Source organism: Pectinophora gossypiella, chromosome 1, assembly GCF_024362695.1.
Source record: "Pectinophora gossypiella chromosome 1, ilPecGoss1.1, whole genome shotgun sequence".
NCBI classification, from domain to species: Eukaryota; Metazoa; Arthropoda; class Insecta; order Lepidoptera; family Gelechiidae; genus Pectinophora; species Pectinophora gossypiella.
In genome coordinates, this window is record NC_065404.1 from 15,663,627 (window position 1) to 15,683,815 (window position 20,189).

Sequence of the window (20,189 nt, forward strand, 5' to 3'; positions counted from 1 at the left end):
AGCATAATAGTTTTACTTTCCCATAATAACATCTAGGAATACTGGTTTGTTAGGTATAACTTATTTTTGGGATTAATAAATAGATATCCATAATTCTTTTTTAGAATAATAGTGTTTTGTCATAATTTTTACAAGGCATAACAGTAGGTTGGGGGGCGGCGGGGGTGGCCCTTGGGCCACCCCAATGCCGCCAGCATGTTTATCTTACACACGAAAAGTATACTGAATGATACGTTTCAGATTTTTTAATTTTGATACATTTTTTCTTACCATGTGATGTCAGAATTATTGATTACTTACTAAATAATTAATAAATACGTACTTGATTTCACAATCTTGAAGAGCATTTATTTTATTTGACTGACACCTGTGTTTTATTCCTAACTCTATGGACACAGAACGGTCTACTGTAAGGCCGACCAATCAGGGACAGCCGTCGGACAGTTGACAATTTGACAATTGTAAGATTGTGATTTAACAGTTTTACTTCGATAGATTATAATCTGACGAATAATAATACGTTAAATTGTAAGCAGTATATTAAGTTTCACAATTTTTCGACAGTTCACAATCTCGCGAGATAGATTATAATCTAACGATATTTACAATTTTACGGTGACACATATATATAAATATTTATTATTATATGTACAGGGTTTCGCGTGTGAAAGAAAATGGTTATCACATCTTATTATTTAGTTTTACGTTACGATTACAAAACATTTATTGAATATAAACGATTAAAATTTATGAATGAATCGCGTAGAACCGCGCGTTTCAGTTATAGAAATACTTGGTAATACAAAAATGACATGTTACATTTTCTTCAAATGCGAAACCCTCAAGTATTTTGTACAAATAGTGACTTCATTGTGCATAAACATGTCCAATCATTGCACTGCCAGTCTTCACAGAAGATCACGTATGAACTTCCTAATCTCAGATATTTTTATTCACTTAGGAAAATAAACGCTTGCTAGTTAAATAGACCCTATTGTATTACTGATAAGTATATAAGCCATAACTGGGTAGGTAAAGCGACTTCTGATTCATCGGAAGACAACTTGCAGACACTTATCATTGAAATAATTAACTGTATGGTGGCAGGTTAGTAGCCCATCGCCAACAATAATAAGTCCATCAAGGTAGTTAGGACCTTTTAGTGATCCTTCTGCCATTTTGTTATATTTTCTATAAATATTATTATTTGACAGCCATGCTAAAATTTAATCCAATTATCAAAACATTCGAATCAACTTTGCTTGGCTATCAAATACTTAGACACACGTTCACCGCTTGTTTAATTTTAACGCGGTTAATTTGCATATTTTATGACAGACATCTTGTATGTTAATATTTTAGACAAAAGGTTGACACGAGTTCATACAATGGAGCATTTCTACTAGCAAAGCGCGCGTTTTCCTTTCCCACATAAAGTTAAACTTCGTATAATATTTTGCTTCGACACTATCTAAATAAATACTTAGTTAATATCGTAAAACAATTACAAACAAGTATTTAAGTGAATACGACAATTGTATTTTTTGCTTTTCGTTTTTTTTTTACAGTAGCGTAATGGAAATGTATGATACAGTTGTTCTTATGCTAGGATAGGGGGCAGTTTAGGTCTTGGGATTAGAATACTTCTTTTTGCGAGTACGGGCGGGGGTCAACTCCGTTTCCATCTTGACCGGTAGAAAAAGCTTGTAATTGGCTAAGATTTCAATAGACAGAAGTTGTAATTTTTGACCAATCAAAATTGTAGTGATTTTGTTTACGATAGCATTTAAATTCACCAGGACTGTAACCTGGAACCTGATAGAGCGCAGTAGTAACTGTCAGTACTATTTAGACGCGGAGGACAGGAGTCCTAGTACGGTTTTGAAATATAATTCTCTGGGCGCCATCCTACTCGCGTCAGACAATAGTACTGCGAGGCGGAAGGCAAGATCCCTCTTGCCTACCACTGTTCTATTTTTCCCTTAAAAAGTAGCATGGAAAATGCTACACCGACAAGAGCGCAGCTCTTAAATTAATGATATTTAAATGTACACGATTTTTAATTCCCTCCAGTTTGATTGAGAAAGACGTGTGAACTTTATTAGGACGTACATAGACTATTTATACGATATCTCGTCACTAGCTAGTGTTATCCATTGTCATTTTATGAGTTATGATCATGGACAAACTATATACTAGAGGTCTGTCAATGAGTTATAGTAGTTAGTCCATAGTATTAGATAGAATATAATCGATCGACCTAATATCGATTGATAATGAAAGTCACGACACTAGGTGGCGTATTTTGACAGATCTAATACTTTCCGCGCATTGGGACCACCCGCGCATTGAGGAGCTCGGTGGCGCAGCGGTAAACACGCTCGGTCTGCGATTGTTGAAGTAAAGTAACTTTCGCAGAGGCCGGTCATAGGATGGGTGACCACAAAAAAAAAAGTTTTCATCTCGAGCTCCTCCGTGCTTCGGAAGAAGCCGTTGGTCCCGGCTGCATTAGCAGTCGTTAATAACCACCAATCCGCACTGGGCCCGCGTGGTGGTTTAAGGCCCGATATCCATCCATAGGGAAGGCCCGTGCCCCAGCAGTGGGGACGTTAATGGGCTGATGATGATGAGTCGTCCTGTTTAATAATAGTTATGAAATACGATCAATTACCAGCCGCCGGCACCCGTTGGTCCCGGTTACTATTTACTGCGGGCTCAGCACCTATCTATCTCTTTCTGTGCGGTACTTTGAGAGAGTGACGGGTGACGTATGTCGAGGCGAGAAAGAGTCGCGCGCTTACGGTGCAAAGCCCGCTGATGTAAGTGTGGCTCAATCATAACCCTGACACCAGGGTTGATAAGGCTGATATTCCACCTGGCACCCCACACGATAAGAAGACCAGCTTCTAACTGCATTTCTTTTAAGCTGTTTCGCTTAATAGCGTAATATCTGCGCCAACCCGCAGTGTAGCGTTTTGGAGTATACTTCAACCCCCGCCGCTTGATTGAAGTGAAACCTGAGCCGTATAAGGGCTATTTTATTGTCTAGTAGAACCCTCAGCCCAAAATGCCCCTTCGCCCCTAGAATACACTTTAAATCAGTTTATGCTAAATTAACAATAATATTTAATCACTCGGCCGATGTTATAACATTATTTATTTAATATAATGCCTAGTCGGATTGGCCAACTGGCAAATGTTAAGACCCGTACATTACATTCCTTAGTTAGGGTGGACAACTGTAAATAAACTATGTAAAACAAGAAATAAAGGACATTATTGAGCATTAGGTATTCCATTATACTTAAAAAAAAAAAAAACATTTATTCGTAAATCAAAGTTGACTCGGCGTTTATACTATCTAAATTAGATGCCTTAAAACTGCCTTTACTCAGAATATACATTAAAAAAAAATACATTAAAAACGACATTATATAATTTTATTGTTAAAAATGCAGTCGGTATTCGTTGCTATTGTAGAGTTATGAATTTATTAGATAGGCACACACGTACATAACCTCACACCCGTTACCCTAATGGGGTTGGGCAGAGCCATAAGTAATCAAAGACAACTTGCTGCCACGGTTGATACGTCCTAAGATGGACATGATGATCTTCATGGTGACGTAACAATTGAATTTATTAAGTTATCAATATCGATCTATATTACATAATATTAAATACAGTTGTCAACCGTGAAATAGCCAATAAGCGACACATTTGGAAGAATCTCAAGGCGTGAAAAGCCGCGTCGTAGTACTAGTCTTTCAATAAATAAACCCTTACCTACAAACTATTATAATTGTAAATCGTTAGCCCTACGGCCAGAGACCAGACCAGACCAGAGACCAGAGTTAAGCGGATAAAGGAAGCAGCGGCGACTGAGAAAAAAAAACAGCGGTTTTTTTATGCATGTAGTGAGTTTGACCACAATCTCAACTGTTGACAAGTGCCCTAAGGCACACGCTTGCTTAAAGTGTAAGGGTGGTATTAATAAACTAAACTCAGCTGAGACTGCCCTCAAGATCATGCTCAAGTCCCTGTTTTTATATGAGAACTGTCACATTGACATGATCTTGAGGGCAGTCTCAAAGTTGAGATTAGTTTATTAATACCACCCTAAGAAACATTCGCAGTCAATTTACAATGTCTTCTTTTTTTGAAAAATGGTTTCTGACATAACTTTTGACAACACCTAAACTAGTGCCTTCCTTCACTTACAACAAGTGCAAGAAAGAGAGAGAGCTAGTTTTAGTTCTATCTTTTATTTGCCAATTTCATTGCGTTTCGAAGGTATGCGACTTAACCTGTATCGGGCTGGTTTCCTCTTCGCAGGCTGGAAGATCATAAAGGTAGTCGCTTATGTAAAAAAATCAGACCTGTCGAATCTTCCAGATTTGTAAAGCGCTAATGATGGTTATTGTTGGCATATTTTTTTTTCTTATTTTTAGGCCTGACCTGGTTGCAATATAGCAATGACCAAAGGTCTATATGCTAGGCCAAAAAAAACACAAAAAAATATACAAAAGAAATAAAATTTATTAACAGCAATTATTTCTTATACTTTAGCAAACGCTTCACTCAAGCCTTGAAAACGTCAAGGTTACAATGTATTGAAAACACATACTGCGGTAAGTTCCAGTCCTTTCCGCTTCATGACACAAATCGTCCCCATCTTTCCGTTATCCGCTGTCTCTGAGACTGATAATACATTGTGTGTTTGTTGCTTAATAAAGTTCAAAATCGCTCATTTTGAATACATTCATAGCACAAAAGAACTTCGTGAAAGTAAAAAATAGTAATTGCTAAATATAAAACAATATTAATTGCTTTAACAAAAATAGTTATCAGTCCTAAATGCGTTTTTTTCGCAAAATAACAGCATAACTAATTATTATTTACCTGCATTTAAATGTCAAAATGAGCGTTCATAAACTAACAACGGTTTACTGAAATGTATTCTTTCTATACCCTATAAAACACACATGAGTACGAGACACATCAGTCGTCTCTTTCGCGCTAGGCGATGTACTATATCTCTATCCTGCTCTGATTTTAATCATATTACGTTTTACAGAGTATAATGGTGTTTATTGACAGTTTGCCGACTCAACTGAGAGCTAGGCTTCACGAACGTGATATCTCCTGAGTTTATTGTGTAAGGGCGTATCTTACCGACGACCGGCGTGAAGTACAAGCCAGCAGGGCCGACGCTCGGCGCCGAGCTAGTGCGAGCCGCACCAATAATGTACCTGCAAACGACATTACATTCATATTCTTCTTCTATCGTGTGTGTATTTACTGATCGACACTTGTGCCGACAGAACGGTTACGTCCATAAAAAATACTTAAATACAAAAATACTCAACGTGTTAATGCCCTGTTACTTTTCGCGATTCATCAAGCACGATGTGTCGCCTAGCTATGTTAAATCTATGGCTAAATAGCGGCCCCGTGCACCCGATCTTCTTCTTCTTCTATCGTGTGAGGATTACCAACATCAACAACCCTGGTATCAGGGTTCCTACTGAGCTGCCAAAGGCCTCTGACATGAATCCTGTAATTACACCGGGACGAATGGCTTACTTAACGTGCCTTCCGAAGAATGGATCATCTTACTTTCAGACAATCAGGTGATCAGCATGTAAAGTCCTAACCAATTTAGGGATCATGAAGTGATTTTTGTGATATGTCCTACCGGGATTCGAGTCCGGAGGCTGTTCTAACGACCAGACCTCACATTACAAATATTGAACACTATTTAAAAAAACTGGACTACGTTTGTGTATACTGACCTACAAGTATAACCCTCCAGCTAGCACTCGGAGGAGGAGTTGAGGTCGATGGCGGGCGGCGGGCGGCTCTTGGCCCTGGTGAGGCGGTCCAGCTCGGCGGCCGCGTCCGAGCGCGCCGCCGCCGCCGCCGCTGCCGCCGGGGACGCCTCCGCGGCACGCCCGCCCGGAGATCCTGTCTTCTTGTACAGCAGGGAGTTGAAGAAGTTGGCCAGGACTCCTGGAAACCACAGACAGATATTTGAATAAAGTGGATACAATTTTAAAGGACTCAAGTTTGTATGAGCTAATATTCAAAGGTGGTCTACCTTTCGTCGAATGCAACAACAAACTACTCGCCAGCCATGTTTAAGTCCAATGTAACTGGGGGCGAGCCTATTGCCATTAACCGAGCACAAATCCTGGAAACCATGTGATATCAATTATCTATAGATGATCCAAACATTAATTCAAACTCATAAAGTCGAATTCAGTGATTCGCTTATTTAATCCCGTGCACTTTCATTTGATTCGTGACACGTGCTCGTTGGGACTCTTCCTGCCCGTGTACAAGAGATAAGCCAGAGGAACTTTTGCGTTAGGTTAATAAAAATGAAACTTTTTGGCTAATTTTGGCGAGGTTACTTCATCAACGCTGGTCGATGTACCTACAACCCTGAAAAGCAGAGTTACTTTGGTCTCAGGGTGTGCCGGGGGCCAAGGCAATCTTGCTGGATGTAACTGTTGTTACGCGAAGCGCTGCTGCAGGAAGGTTCGTTCTTCTAGCTCCACTTTTGGATTTGACTTTGACCGTGCTGCGTGGTGTGTTCCTACATGTACAGAGAGCAGCCGTACCCTCGTTCCCGGGCGTGCCGGGCGCCATGCCGATCTTGGCGGGGTCGAGCTGCTGCTGCGCGCGCTGCGCGGCCCGCAGCGGGCTGTCGGCGCGCGGGGCGGGCGCGCCCGCCTGCAGCGCCGCCAGGTGCCGCTGCAGGAACGCCTGCTCCTCCTCCGCAGACACCTCCGCCTCGCGGTTGCCGCCGCTCTGCACGAACAAAACAACCGTGGACTTAACTAACGATCCGAATCGCTCTAGGGGAAAATAATGCCGGCCGCAAATGACGATTTGTTCCGTCATTTGCGGCCGTCCTGATTAAGTTTCCTGATCAGAAATTCAGATGGGTTTATTTTCGAAACAGATCCGTTTTCAAATCGAAAACCTCAATCGGTCCGACGTTCGTATCGTAATTTTCGCCGGCTGACTGCTCTAGTCACACGGGTTTCCGAACTTGAATTCCTGATCAGGAGACCTAATCGTCAAAAACCTTTTCGGCCAACCTAAAAACGAACACTCTCGCTAGCTAAAATTGAAAACTCGCACCGGTACAAAACGGACAAAAGGTGACAAGGGTGGAAACTTTTATGTAAGCTACATAAAGAAGTGAATCTTGACGATTTGAAAATAAACAAGTTATCTGTTCTGTCAATAACGGGTAACGAATACGAAGACAACTACTCACTTTCCGTATCGCAGGTTGCACGATGACATCTCTGTAGTAATCATCCGGCTTACACGACTGCATGTTCTCGTATAATATGCTGATCTTCTTCATACTGTCCCATCCTGCCGGACTGGAATGGCAACATTAATAACATTACTGAAAATATTAAAATTATACGATTAATTGATCAGATATAGAACGTTGCAGAGATTAATATCAAGTCCAGTGATACTACCTCTTGTAGCTCATATTTAGACGAATCGTTTGAGGATGATACTGTAAAATGTTAGATTACGCAACCTTAGAAACAATTCTGGTGCAATATTTTTGGGGCATTTTGTCCAAGTTTTTGGTCTTAACACTCTTTTGGATTCCATGCTTGAACTGCTTACACTGATTTTCTTCATACTGGCATGGTTTCTAAGTTTCCGCTGTGGTAGTCACCTTACTTCTTACAACTCAGATCAGGCGATCAATAAGACCGCTGATTTAGTACAGTCCAAATCATGTAGGAGTTAAAAATGATTTCGTGATGTCCAAAGTTATTGGAGATATTTGGACAAATTTTTGATGCAAGGTTTTGGAGGAAGTATTTTAAACAAAGATTTGTGACCAAATATTTGGTCCAAAGACGCAATTAGGTCCCAAACCAAGGATTGGCACGTTCGAATTTATCCGTTTGTTGACCAGTTGGACTTACTTTAATCCTTGTAGTTTAGTTGTTTGAGACTTTAAGCATACCGCGGACAGTCTATACAAAATTCTCATTCGTACCTTGTGCCAAAGCGAACGAGAGTCCTTACTCCTTAACGGCTTATGGCTATTTACGACTAAAGACCCAGAGGGAATGAGGTCGGTGCCCAAATTGGTGCGGGGCGAAGACATACTTCTGACAGGTCCAGTTTTTTTTACAGAAGCGATTACCTATCTGACCTTCCAACCCGCGAATGGCTAACCAGTCCAATACAGGTAAGTGACATACGTCCGTAACGCATTTCTCGGAAATATTGGTTTCCTCACGATGTTTTCCTTCACCGCTGAACATGTGATAATCATTTATGATCCAAACGTGCATTCGAGAATCATTTGTTAAAACCCGTTTTGAGATTCGAACCTGAGAGTCAAGCGTTCTGCCAACTGGGCTACCACGGCTCCATAGCGTTCTATACGTAATATTCTTTATTCTATACCTAAGAATAGCACTCACATAAGCACAGCATCCTTCTCGACGATCAGCGCAGGCGTCCGGAAGGGCAGCGCGTATATTCTGTGCGTGAGGTACTTATACAGCAGGTCGCAGTTCTTGTCCTCCTTGGCGCTGGTGTAGAACAACGCGGCGCCGTACTGCAGGCAGAACCGCCGGATCCACTGCTGCATGAAGTCGAAGTGTTCGTCGCGGTAGTCGTGTTCCTTCTCTAACGTGCTCATGTAGTCAGTCTGCAAGAGTCGACGCGGATTTAGTGTAGTTAATGGTTTTTGAGGAGCTCGGTGGCGCAGCGGTTAACGCGCTCGGTCTGCGATTGTTGAAGTTAAGCAACTTTCGCAAAGGCCGGTCATAGGATGGGTGACCACAAAAAAAAAGTTTTCATCTCGAGCTCCTCCGTGCTTCGGACGGCACGTTAAGCCGTTAGTCCCGGCTGAATTAGCACTCGTTAATAACCATCAATCCGCACTGGGCCCGCGTGATGGTTTAAGGCCCGATCTCCCTATCCATCTATAGGGAAGGCCCGTGCCCCAGCAGTGGGGACGTTAATGGGTTGATGATGATGAATGGTTTTCTAGTTTTTGGAGTAGATCACTGGGAGAATGGAGTCAGAAAAAACCTTACCTTAGTGACGACAACAACAATATCGAGGCCGAGGTTGGTGGTGAGGACGCCCTCAGGGAGGGTCGAGTCCTCATCGTCAGGGTCGAGGTCGTCCGAGAGGTTCCGGGAAGACCGCTTCATTGGAGACGATGCGGTTGGTTCCAACTCGTCCCCAGGCTCTGTATACCTCAGCCATTTCTGAACTTGCTGTTTTTTACTTTGTAACCTTTGTTCTGGAATAAGTATAAATAAACGGGGATAAATTATGCTTTCTGCGTAATCAGATATTCTGTCAAGTGGGTTGTGAGGTGACTAACCCCGATACGGTATGGGAATTTTCAAGGCAAGAGTGAATAGGTGGTCAACTCAAATCTTTTAATAAAAAATAATATTAAATAGCTTCTTCTTTTTATCGTGTGGGTTTTTTTTTTTAATCTTTATTTAATGAGCTTTGTCTCAAAAGTGACAATGCCGCTCAATACAGCCTCATAGAAAATAAAACAAGGCTTGAAACCCAGACGCAAGTATTCACTCACATCTCAATTTCAAACCCCGCTTGACCAAATTGTATAGCATCTTGGCCTCCTTAGATAACGGAAAAGCCAAAATGCTGTTACATGCACCGATCTGATAAAATTCAGGACACATAATCTGCATTGTAGATCTAAGGGATTCATTACGCACACATTCCATTATAATATGGTATACATCCTCAATTCGGTCACATTCCACACAATTAGGTGAATCAGATATTTTCAACAAATGAGCGAATTGTGAGGTGGAATACCAGCCTCATCAACCCTGGTGTCAGGGTTATTATTGAGCCGCCAAAGGCCCCTGACATGGCTCACGTAACGATTACTCACTTACATCAGTAAATAGTAACCGGGACCAACAGCTTAACGCGCACGAAGCACGGATCATCTTCCTTTCGGACAATCAGGTGATCAGCCTGTAATGTCCTAACCAAACTAGAGATCACAAAGTGATTTTTAGAATAGAATAGAAATAGTTTATTATGAAAGGACGCCACACACAAAAAGAAAGACAACACTGGTGCTAATTCCTGTAAACACCATCTAATTTTATTTTAAGTTATATCTGTCATTTTCTTATCCGCCGAAAAGGAAAGGGACGGGTAATCGACAAGCATAAAATTTATGGAACACACGTCAATTTTAAGCACAAATCTAAAACAACCGTCTAAAAATTCGCCCGGGTTATTCATTTATTTACTTATTCTTCCTAAAATTAAGAGCTGTCAATCATCCGTCCCTTTCCTTTTCAGCGGATAAGAAAATGACAGGTATAACTTAAAGTAAAATTAAGAGATGTCTGCAGGAATCGGGGCCAATATCATATCTAATAATAATAAATAATAATAATATTTTTGTAATGTCCCCACCGTGATTCGAACCCGAGGCCTCCCGATCGTGAGTCCAACGCTCAACCACTGGGCGACAGAGGCCGTTCATTAAATAGCTTAAAGATTCAGTTGCATATCTTAATGGTACTAAAGATAGTACGGTAATGTAATATTACTAAGCGAAGGTTGTAGATTCAAGGTCCAAATATTATGAAGCAAAAACTGATGACATCAATACCTTAGAAATTCAATATAATAATGGATAAGTATTTTTTACGTTAAATCCGCGGAGTTCTATATCAAATGTTTATTTCTTGTTCTTTAACATATTCACTATTAATCTTGGGATGAAAATAGTGGCTACCCTGATAGGGTATATTATGTTTAATATACAGGATGTAAGTGACACCGTACCGAATACTAAGGAGGATGATTCAGCTCATGACTCTGAGTTAATATGAAGCGGAATTTTCCGTCGCAAAAGTGTCATATCATAATCATAAACTGCCTATATACGTCCCACTGCTGGGCACAGGCCTCCCCTCAATCAACCGGTGGGGGTATGGAGCATACTCCACCACGCTGCTCCACTGCGGGTTGGTGGAGGTGTTTTTTACGGCTAATAGCCGGGACCAACGGCTTAACGTGCCCTCCGAAGCACGAAATCATCTTACTTTTTCGAACAATCAGGTGATTCAAGCCTGAAAAGTCCTTACCAAACAAAGGACAGTCTCACATAGTGATTTCGACAATGTCCCCATCGGGAATCGAACCGGGACTTCCAGATCGTGAGCCTAACGCTCTAGCCACTAGACCACGGATGCGTCGCAAAAGTACGGAATTGAAAATAATTAAAAAAAAAAACACTTTAGTTATCAGGAATTTTCCAACAGGAATTGCTCAGTTTTCAGATGTCATCAACACCCATACATACATAGTTGTATGGCTACCTGTACATGTCTGTACGGGGTGTAAGTGACATCGCAACAAATACTGAGGGATGATTCCGCTCATTATTCTGAGTTAGCGTCCAGTGGGATTTTCCATCGCTTGCTTCCAAAAGTATGGATGGAATTGAAAATCATTTCAAAAATCACAAAAGTCATGAATTTAGCTTTCACTTGATATCAACTTAATACAATAGTCTGAATCATCACCCAAACTTCTCGTTGCGATGTCATTACCACTCTGTTTGTTGATGAACAGGGGGGTTAAAATGGCCACATCGAAGCAATTCATCTAAGAAAGCAATATTGGTATTTGACATTTGTTTGCACTGCGCACTTACTTTTGTATGCGCAAATGTCAGATTGCATCAAATTGAATTGCTTCGATGTGGCCTTTTTATTCCCCCAGTACTGTTATATTAAGTTTCTCTGCCCCGGGACTGAATTAAAAAACTATTGCCATTAAGAGCATCTCATTCACGTTAATCTTAATTAACGAAAGAATTTGTTTGCACAATTGCTTTCTCTTTTCATGAATAAGCAATTGTATTTTCAGTGGCCGCGATTGTCGGTTACTTATTGTTAGACGATTTAATATATCTCTCTCTCTTAATTTAAGAGCTGCGCTCTTGTCGATGGAGTAATCGCCTCCATTTTAATCACTCCATAGATAGGGCGTGTAGAACGGTGGTTGCCCCAATCGCCTTCCATTCCGCAGTACACCGACCAATTTCTCAATTGGTGATGTTCTAACTAGAGCCCTACCAGAATCCATTTCCTCGGTCTCCAACCAGTACTGATACCGCTGCTGCCCGGTATCAGCGCCTACTCGCTACGTCACAAGATCGTCATAGAACCTAAGTAGCATTTTATAGGTTAGCCCGTCCGAGTGAGCTATCCACTAGGACTGCGATTTAATATGCTTGTATGAAAATTTTGATAAATAAATGTATTAGAATTCCAGTATTTCTATCTGTAGGAAAACATTGCTAGGACTATTAAGGATTCGAATCCCGGTTCAGGGTCTAAACTACTGAATTTACTTAATAAGTTGTAATTCATGTTGAGGTCATAGATAATTGATATCACGTGGTTGGTTCGCCTCCTACAAGGGTCTTAAACATAGCTGGCGAGGAGCCGGTGTGTAGGCATGCTGTACACCTCTGCCTACCCCTTCAGGGATACAAGCGTGAAGCTATGTTATGTTGAAAATATATTTTTTAGATGCTTGTTGCCGCGTATGTCGTAAAACCCGAAAAAGGGATTGCGTTCTTTCTAAAATGATGTCAAACATCTTCTGCCTACCCTCGTGGGTGTCAAGTTCCGCTTTTCTACTTAAAGAAGACTGTCCTTTGTTTGGTAAGGACTTTACAGGCTTGAATTACCTGATTGTCTGAAAAATTAGTTGATTCCGTGCTTCGGAGGGCACGTTAAGCCGTTGGTCCCGGCTATTAGCCGTAACGATACCTCCACCAACCCGCAGTGGAGCAGCGTGATGGGAGTATGCTCCATACCCCCTCCGGTTGATTGAGGGGAGGCCTGTGCCCAGCAGTGGGACGTATGTAGGCTATTTATGTTATGTAAATTAAAACTAGAACTATTCATAATTCCGTCACAATAATAAGATATGGTTTCCTAATCGAGATGGCGTAAGGTACTATAAATAAATATGGATGAGTCGAATTAGTGTTGCCGATGGGTCTACTATCGAGTCTTGCTGATAGACAAGTGAAAAAAATAATATCGATAAGGTTATCAAGAATCGGTAGATCTTGATTGATAGGTAAGTGTCCTGGAATAGGTAACTTAGTTACACTTTGAATCGAACTCAAACTACTGCAGCTTTGCACAAGAAATAGAAATAGAAATACTCTTTATTTGCTTTTGAAAAGGGTACATTAATAGATGGATGCTCATAAAAGTCTCTCCTTATCAGCTATCAACAATAGCATGCAAATATTGTTACATAAACATTTCCAATAATTATCATTTATATCATTTACACCACATTTTACCAATTCAATATTTTTGGGATAAACCTGATAAAATACCAATAATGTAATATAATAAACAATCCTAAGCCTGTGAACTGATATTAGGCTGTCAAACGACTAAATTGTATGTTTTTAAGAACGCCTAGGACCCTGTGCCGTAGTTTTTATTGCTGCTTCTTTTCGTTGTGAGAAGCTGCAGTAGTTTTAAGTGGATGAGACGTTCGTTATGTAAAAAAATACTATTCAAAGTGTAACTCAAATTCAAATTCAAAAATATCTTTATTCAGTAGGTAACATAGTTACACTTTGAATCGTCAATTTTTACATAACGAACGTCTCATCCGCCTAAAACTACTGCAGCTTCTCACAACCTGTATAGCCAGGGAAAAGAAGCTGCAAGAAAAACATCGGCACAGGGCCCTAGATGTTCTTTAAAAAATAAATAAACATAAAATATTATTATACAATTGAGTAATTTAGCTGCCTAATATCAGTTCTTAGACAGTTAATCCCATGCCTTCATATCTTCTAAATAATCACTTTATAATAACCTTTTTTGTAAAGACTCTATGTTACCTACTGAATAAAAATATTTTTGAATTTGAATTTGAGAGGCACTTTATCGATAGTAGGTCTATCGAAAGTTAAGCAACACTACCGAATGACAGAATCCGTTGTCGACCCGCTAAGCCACTTCGTATTCACCTGACATTGATTATATTACAAACACAAGATGACGTAACAGTGACTCACACTACAAAACAGACTTTATGGAGGCTATATAAAGTACAACCGAACTTTGTAATGTTGTATAGATCGGCTCCGAGCTTTCTGCGACGAAAGAAACATACATAACATCATTGATGTGTAAATGTTACTATAGCATAACATACATGGGTGATCTGTTTCTACACAGTAAGCCAGTATTCCCCGACACCTATTGTTTCTATACTTACAACACTATATTATGTCTGTCTGTGTTCATAAACCAACCCCATTACATAAATTCAGCCAATACAAAAAACACGTCTGTAGATGTCCTACACTTCCTACACCCCGGGCACTCCATACAAAAATTACATTCATAAACGCGTAAGTGCGAGCGAGACGCAGTTCGCGCGCTTTCCTTGCTCCTTAGCGGCTTACGGCCATTTAAGACTAAAACAATACCCAGAGGGGGTGAGGATGCGAATTGGCGGGGGGCGGAGAGTTACCGTTCTATACGTGGTATCATTCTTTATTCTATACTAGCAGTGTAGTTTAGACCCTACAGCCATAGGATACCGAAAGTGGCTGCAATAGACTAGTTTCCAGTAAATCAGTTACTTTTTACTAAACGTCAAACACGAAATTACTATGGAATTTGTATGAAAAACCACACTGTGACGTCATAGAAAACCGTGATAAAATGTCTACCATTTTCTTGATTAAAATTCATAAATATAATAAAAGAAAATGTTTTTCGTTAGTTCTACATCTGTCTTTATTTAGTAATAAGAATTTCATAATTTATCTTGTACCTAGGACACTACACAATTCTCTATGATACGTTGATTTGTGGCTTTAGCTACTCCAATAACGTCTTAAAATACGATTTAATGAACCGCAGAATGACAACACTTGTCCTCTTATGAGAGAAAGAGAGAAAACATTTATTCATCGACTTGTGGGCCATGAGACATAATTATTTGATAAATTACAGTACTAGTAGACAGTCATTTAATAAGAATAGTAAGGATATTATGAGTCATTACCACTCTGAATGCGCTAATAGATGCACTTAGAGTGCATGTAGTAACGCAATGGCCCCGATTCCTGCAGACATCTCTTAATTTTACTTTAAGTTATACCTGTCATTTTCTTATCCACCGAAAAGGAAAGGGACGGATGATTGACAGCTCTTAATTTTAGGAAGAATGAGTAAATAAATGATTAACCCGGGCGAATTTTTAGACGGTTGTTTTAGATTTGTGCTTAAAATTGACGTGTGTTCCATAAATTTTATGCTTGTCGATTACCCGTCCCTTTCCTTTTCGGCGGATAAGAAAGTGACAGATATAACCTAAAATAAAATTAGATGGTATTTACAGGAATTAGCACCATTGTCATTGATAAATTGAGAATTGTAGTAGATAATGTTGAGTGCTTGTTGAATAATTTAACTAGATTTTGTTAATATAATTATTTGAGTACTTAAGTTATTTATTGCTACAGTAGGATCTCGTGATACTAAGGTGCTTCTCTCTCCTCTATCGTTGGTTGTGAGGTGGATTACCAACGCCATCAACCATGGTGACAGGGTTACTATTGAGCCGCCAAAGGCCCCTGACATGGCTCATGTAACGACTACTAACTTACATTAGTAAGTAGTAACCGGAACCAACGGCTTAACATGCCATCCTAAGCACGGATAATCTTACTTTTGGACAATCAGGTGATCAGCCTGTAATGTCCTAACCAAACTAGAGATCACAAAGTGATTTTTGTGTTATGTCCCCACCGGGATTTGAACCCTGCACCTCGGGATCGTGAGCCCACTGGACTACGCAGGCCGTATCTAACGTGCTGATTCCTGCAGACACTAATTTAATTTAAATTCTGTTAGAAAGTTCTAAAACTAACTTTATATCTGTCTTGCACTCGTCGTAAGTGAAGGACAGCATTAGTTTTGGAGCTGGAAGACTAAAGTTTTTGTCTGCGAGAATCGACACCAGTATGTGCCTATCTTGTTTTAGCTGAAAATCAGCGTCATTGCAGAGCTGAGGGGTTAAAAAGGCCACATCAAAGCAATTCATCTAAAAAAAACGAAATTGCTATCTCTCCGTTTTGCAGCGCATCTGTAAGTTTTTCCCACCTTCCCTCTGTTACTTGTCTGTAGGATATTTTTGTATAACCGCCCTTTTCGCTCAAACAACCAACGCGACCTATGTTTACGTACACCACTGGAGCTATCGAAGCTATCTTTACCACAACACAAACATTTTTGGTCCCCCCCCGGAGTCATTTTGGCATTAATTATTATGTCTAGAAAATCTTGACGCCAAACGCCAGATCCGAAAACCTCGATCCAAGCGCTCCTACCACTACTACTTATAACTCAAGTGGCACTTTCTATTGTGCCTCTTGTAACAGGACTTTCAAAACCAAACTTGGTTTTGCTAGTCACGCTCGCGCCCTTGCAAGAGCCTAGGCTAACACTAGCTAAGAATGTCGCCGTCGATGAATACGTCTGGGAGGACATCATCAGCATCATCATCAATTATTAAGTAAATACCTCTCTTCGTTTTTCTCGCGGTAAAACGGTGCAATCGGAAGACGTAATAGGGTAGTTTCTAACTAGACTAATCAGTTACTTTTTACTAAACGTCAAAAAACTTTGTATGATAAAGCAACCTGTGACGTCATAGACAAACATGACAAAACGTCGCACTTATTATTACATTTTTTTTATTAATAAATAAGTTAAATAGAATAAAGGAAACGTTTTTGTCACCTTTAGATCTGTCTTTATTTCGTAATCAGAATTTCACAATTTATCTTCGACCTAGTAAACTATTCTTTGCGCATTAACTGAGGGTTGAAAGGAAGGAAATTTCTTCAGAGAATATTCCCGGGTAGCAGATAGTTAACCATTACGATGTGCAATACAATTCTAGGTTACCAGTGTCTTCATAGGCCTCATGCGTCTGTTTCAGACGATTTATGACTATCTTTGTCGCAGAGTCATGCAGCTTTTTTCATGGCTGTGTAGGCCAATTTTGAAGCGGCAAATTCTACCGCACACTCTGCAGAAGCCTTCGATAGTTAGAATGTTATCAGTGCATTGCTTATAATAAGCTCTTTATATTACACACAATGTAATCCCTTTAGTCAAAAGTAGAGTATTATAAACAAGAATAACAAAGGTGTCTTTGTAGTTTTGTGAAGTGAGTAACTGTTTACTAAGATAATGATCTGTGACTTTGTATTTATGTGGCATATACGCTAATATATCCCAGCTATACAGGTTGTGAGAAGCTGCAGTAGTTTTAGGCGGATGAAATGTTTCTTTATGTAAAAAGTGTAACTATGTTACCTACTGAATAAAGATATTTTTGAATTTGAACATATAAGTTAAAGTTAGTTAAAAAGTTAGCAATAAACTCACCAGGTGTGAGATCCAATTTGTCTATGTGGTCCCCGAGAACCGATGCCCAGCTCTGCAGCTGGTCAAGGATACCCCACGGCGTTGTCATAGCAACGGTGAGGATCACCAGTGTGTGGGGGAACGTCTCCTCGCTGAGAGCAAACTTGAGTAAGTTTGTGTGCCCTGGATCCCCGTCTAGGACCCATACACTGAGTCGAGTTTGGTCTGCAGAGAAGAATTTGAATACATTGAAATATTATGAAGATCTCTTTAGGGTAGTGTAGTACATCTTTTACAAGACTAATCCATCCAATAATATTACAAATATACCACCTTACCAATAGAAAATAAACAAGCTATGTATGTGTGTATAAGTATTCGATAGCCAAGCAAAATTGAATACAATTCATTTTTGAACATTGCTTTGAATTTATAATTTTAATTTGCTTTTTGAATTAGGAATTGTTTCCATAAAAAAGAAAACAAATAAAAATGTTTATATTTTATGTAGGATCATAATTATTAGACTCTATTTTAGTTTGAATGATCCTCCTTGTTACTTATACTACATCTGTGGGTGAACCAGTGAAAGCTATATTATACTTAGCTTCAATTTTCTTTTGCCAAATGTAGTCATACTCTTTCCAATTAATTATTAAGATAACAATTTGGGTAGTAAAAATCTTACATAATTATATCAATAGAGTTCCTTCTTTTATAAATTATATTAATGTTCATTTGACTAATTAAAATGAAATATATTCAGAGGACCAAATATCCTTTTAAAATCTAAACCCTAGGAAATCTGGGTCGTATGAGGTTAAATATTTGCATAAACTAAGATTAAGTATACCTAATTTTTTACGTTCATTTTACCTATTTACCTATTTATAACATCATAGAAGAGAAGCTACAAGGAAAGAAAGGGAGGGGAAGACCAAAAAGAGCTTACAGTATCAGATTAAAGAGAAGGTGAATGTCAGGTCTTATAAGGAAGTGGAAGAATTGGCCTTTGACAAGAATGGAGAATGCTACACCAACAAGAGAGTGGCTCTTAAATTAGGGATGATGATAATTTGCACAAAACTGATAAATAATTTGCTGGTAAAACAAACATAATGAAAATGAAACAACCAGCAACAACAAGGGAATCTGGTTGTACGGTCACAACTACTAATCTGTATACACTTTGAAAACATGTCACATTAACTTTTTTGACAAATTAAACCGTAAGTCTCATTAAATGTCAAATATGATAATGCAACAAGGTTCTTAAGTGGGTACATGATACCTATGCCCAGCAGTGGGACATGTTTATATGCTATTTATATTATGTTATTGACTTATATCTCTAAATAAAAGACATCTCCTTCAGCTAAACTTTCTAGATTACATATTTGTTTTAATTTTTTAAAGCAGATTTTTGAGAAGTTATTGTATTCAACATTTAGTTTACCAATTCAAATAGTATAAATTAAACATAATTCTTTCCTATATAGGTAGTTAATTTTGGATAAGTATTAATTAAAGGTTATCTTATCAATATACAGATTTGTATTTCCAAATATTGGTTTTAGGTTTGTATGTAATGTCTGCTACATGTCTACTATAAAAAAAAACCTTTAAGCATTGAAAAGGTAAGGTAGGTACCTGAATACTTTAAGCACCTAGCACACTGTTGATTCTGAATGCTTCTTATTAGACAAATGAGGTCAATACTGAATTTTAGATTTAATTATTATAGTACACAGTTATGTTTACTTACCATCTCTATATTCATCTCTAACATCTATATATGCATATTCGAGTGCTGACCCCTTCTTTGGGTCCTCAACTCCTTGTAATTTAGCTATGAGAGTGGTTTTACCAGTTTCATTGTCACCCAAGACAAGCACATTTTTATTTGAAGGTAGTTTTGTGTTCCCTTGGTTCTGGACTTCCTCTAATATCGCTGACCTGCAAGCAAAACATTCCAATAAGCATCGTATACACACGATCCGAGTGGAGATAGCAAATACAGATAAAAAAAAGGTTTAGCTGTCAACCTCGTTAGGTCGACGAAAACGGGAGCACATCAAGGCAATGTGAAAAGATTCCACGGTTACTTTGCAAACAAAGGTAAGACGTCGCAGCCAGGTCACATATTTCTCAGGTATGAGGCTTGACATCACGTAGGTGTGACACATTGGATCCCCTATATGGGGAGTGCATGTTACTCGAAAAATTAACAGTGAACTTTTACCATAAGTTGTCCTTCACGTCGCCGTTCTCTTTCTTTTTAGATCTAACCCCATTAGCCTGGCCGTTTGTCTCCATTCTTCAGAAATTATAGAAGATAACAACGGCGCAGAGAGGCTTTTCTTTCGTTTTCGTTTCTTCGGCCGTTCATACGTCACTCTCGCGATGATCAGTGCATTGTCATACAAAAGTTGTAATTACCCTACGAGTGGAGAACATTATCTTATAATTTATAAAATTTAATTTTAGAACGTAAAATTTATAGCTTCAAATACAAAACTTGAAATTAATAGGCACTTTAGTGTTATATTTGTATCACTCCAATATTATGAAGCCTAAACTTGAATATTGATTTGTGTTGATATTTTCCCACAAACGTATTTTTCTGTTTATAAGTGGCAACATTGCATTTATACTTTTTAATGCATTAGTCATCTG

The 20,189-nt window shown here is 39.2% G+C and overlaps 1 protein-coding gene across 1 annotated transcript; it reads right to left on the reverse strand.

The window, feature by feature from the left end:
* Positions 1 to 1,477: 1,477 nt before the first annotated feature.
* On the reverse strand, positions 1,478 to 19,910 carry LOC126370477 (cytoplasmic dynein 1 light intermediate chain 2). Its single transcript, XM_050015354.1, has 9 exons — positions 19,756 to 19,910; positions 19,279 to 19,469; positions 17,535 to 17,738; positions 9,102 to 9,313; positions 8,481 to 8,710; positions 7,292 to 7,403; positions 6,627 to 6,816; positions 5,796 to 6,012; positions 1,478 to 5,252 (listed from the first exon to the last, which is right to left on the reverse strand). Exons 1-8 carry the CDS (start codon positions 19,827 to 19,829, stop codon positions 5,816 to 5,818), a joined length of 1,410 nt encoding a protein of 469 aa, XP_049871311.1. The 5' UTR covers positions 19,830 to 19,910; the 3' UTR covers positions 1,478 to 5,252; positions 5,796 to 5,815.
* Positions 19,911 to 20,189: the final 279 nt, after the last annotated feature.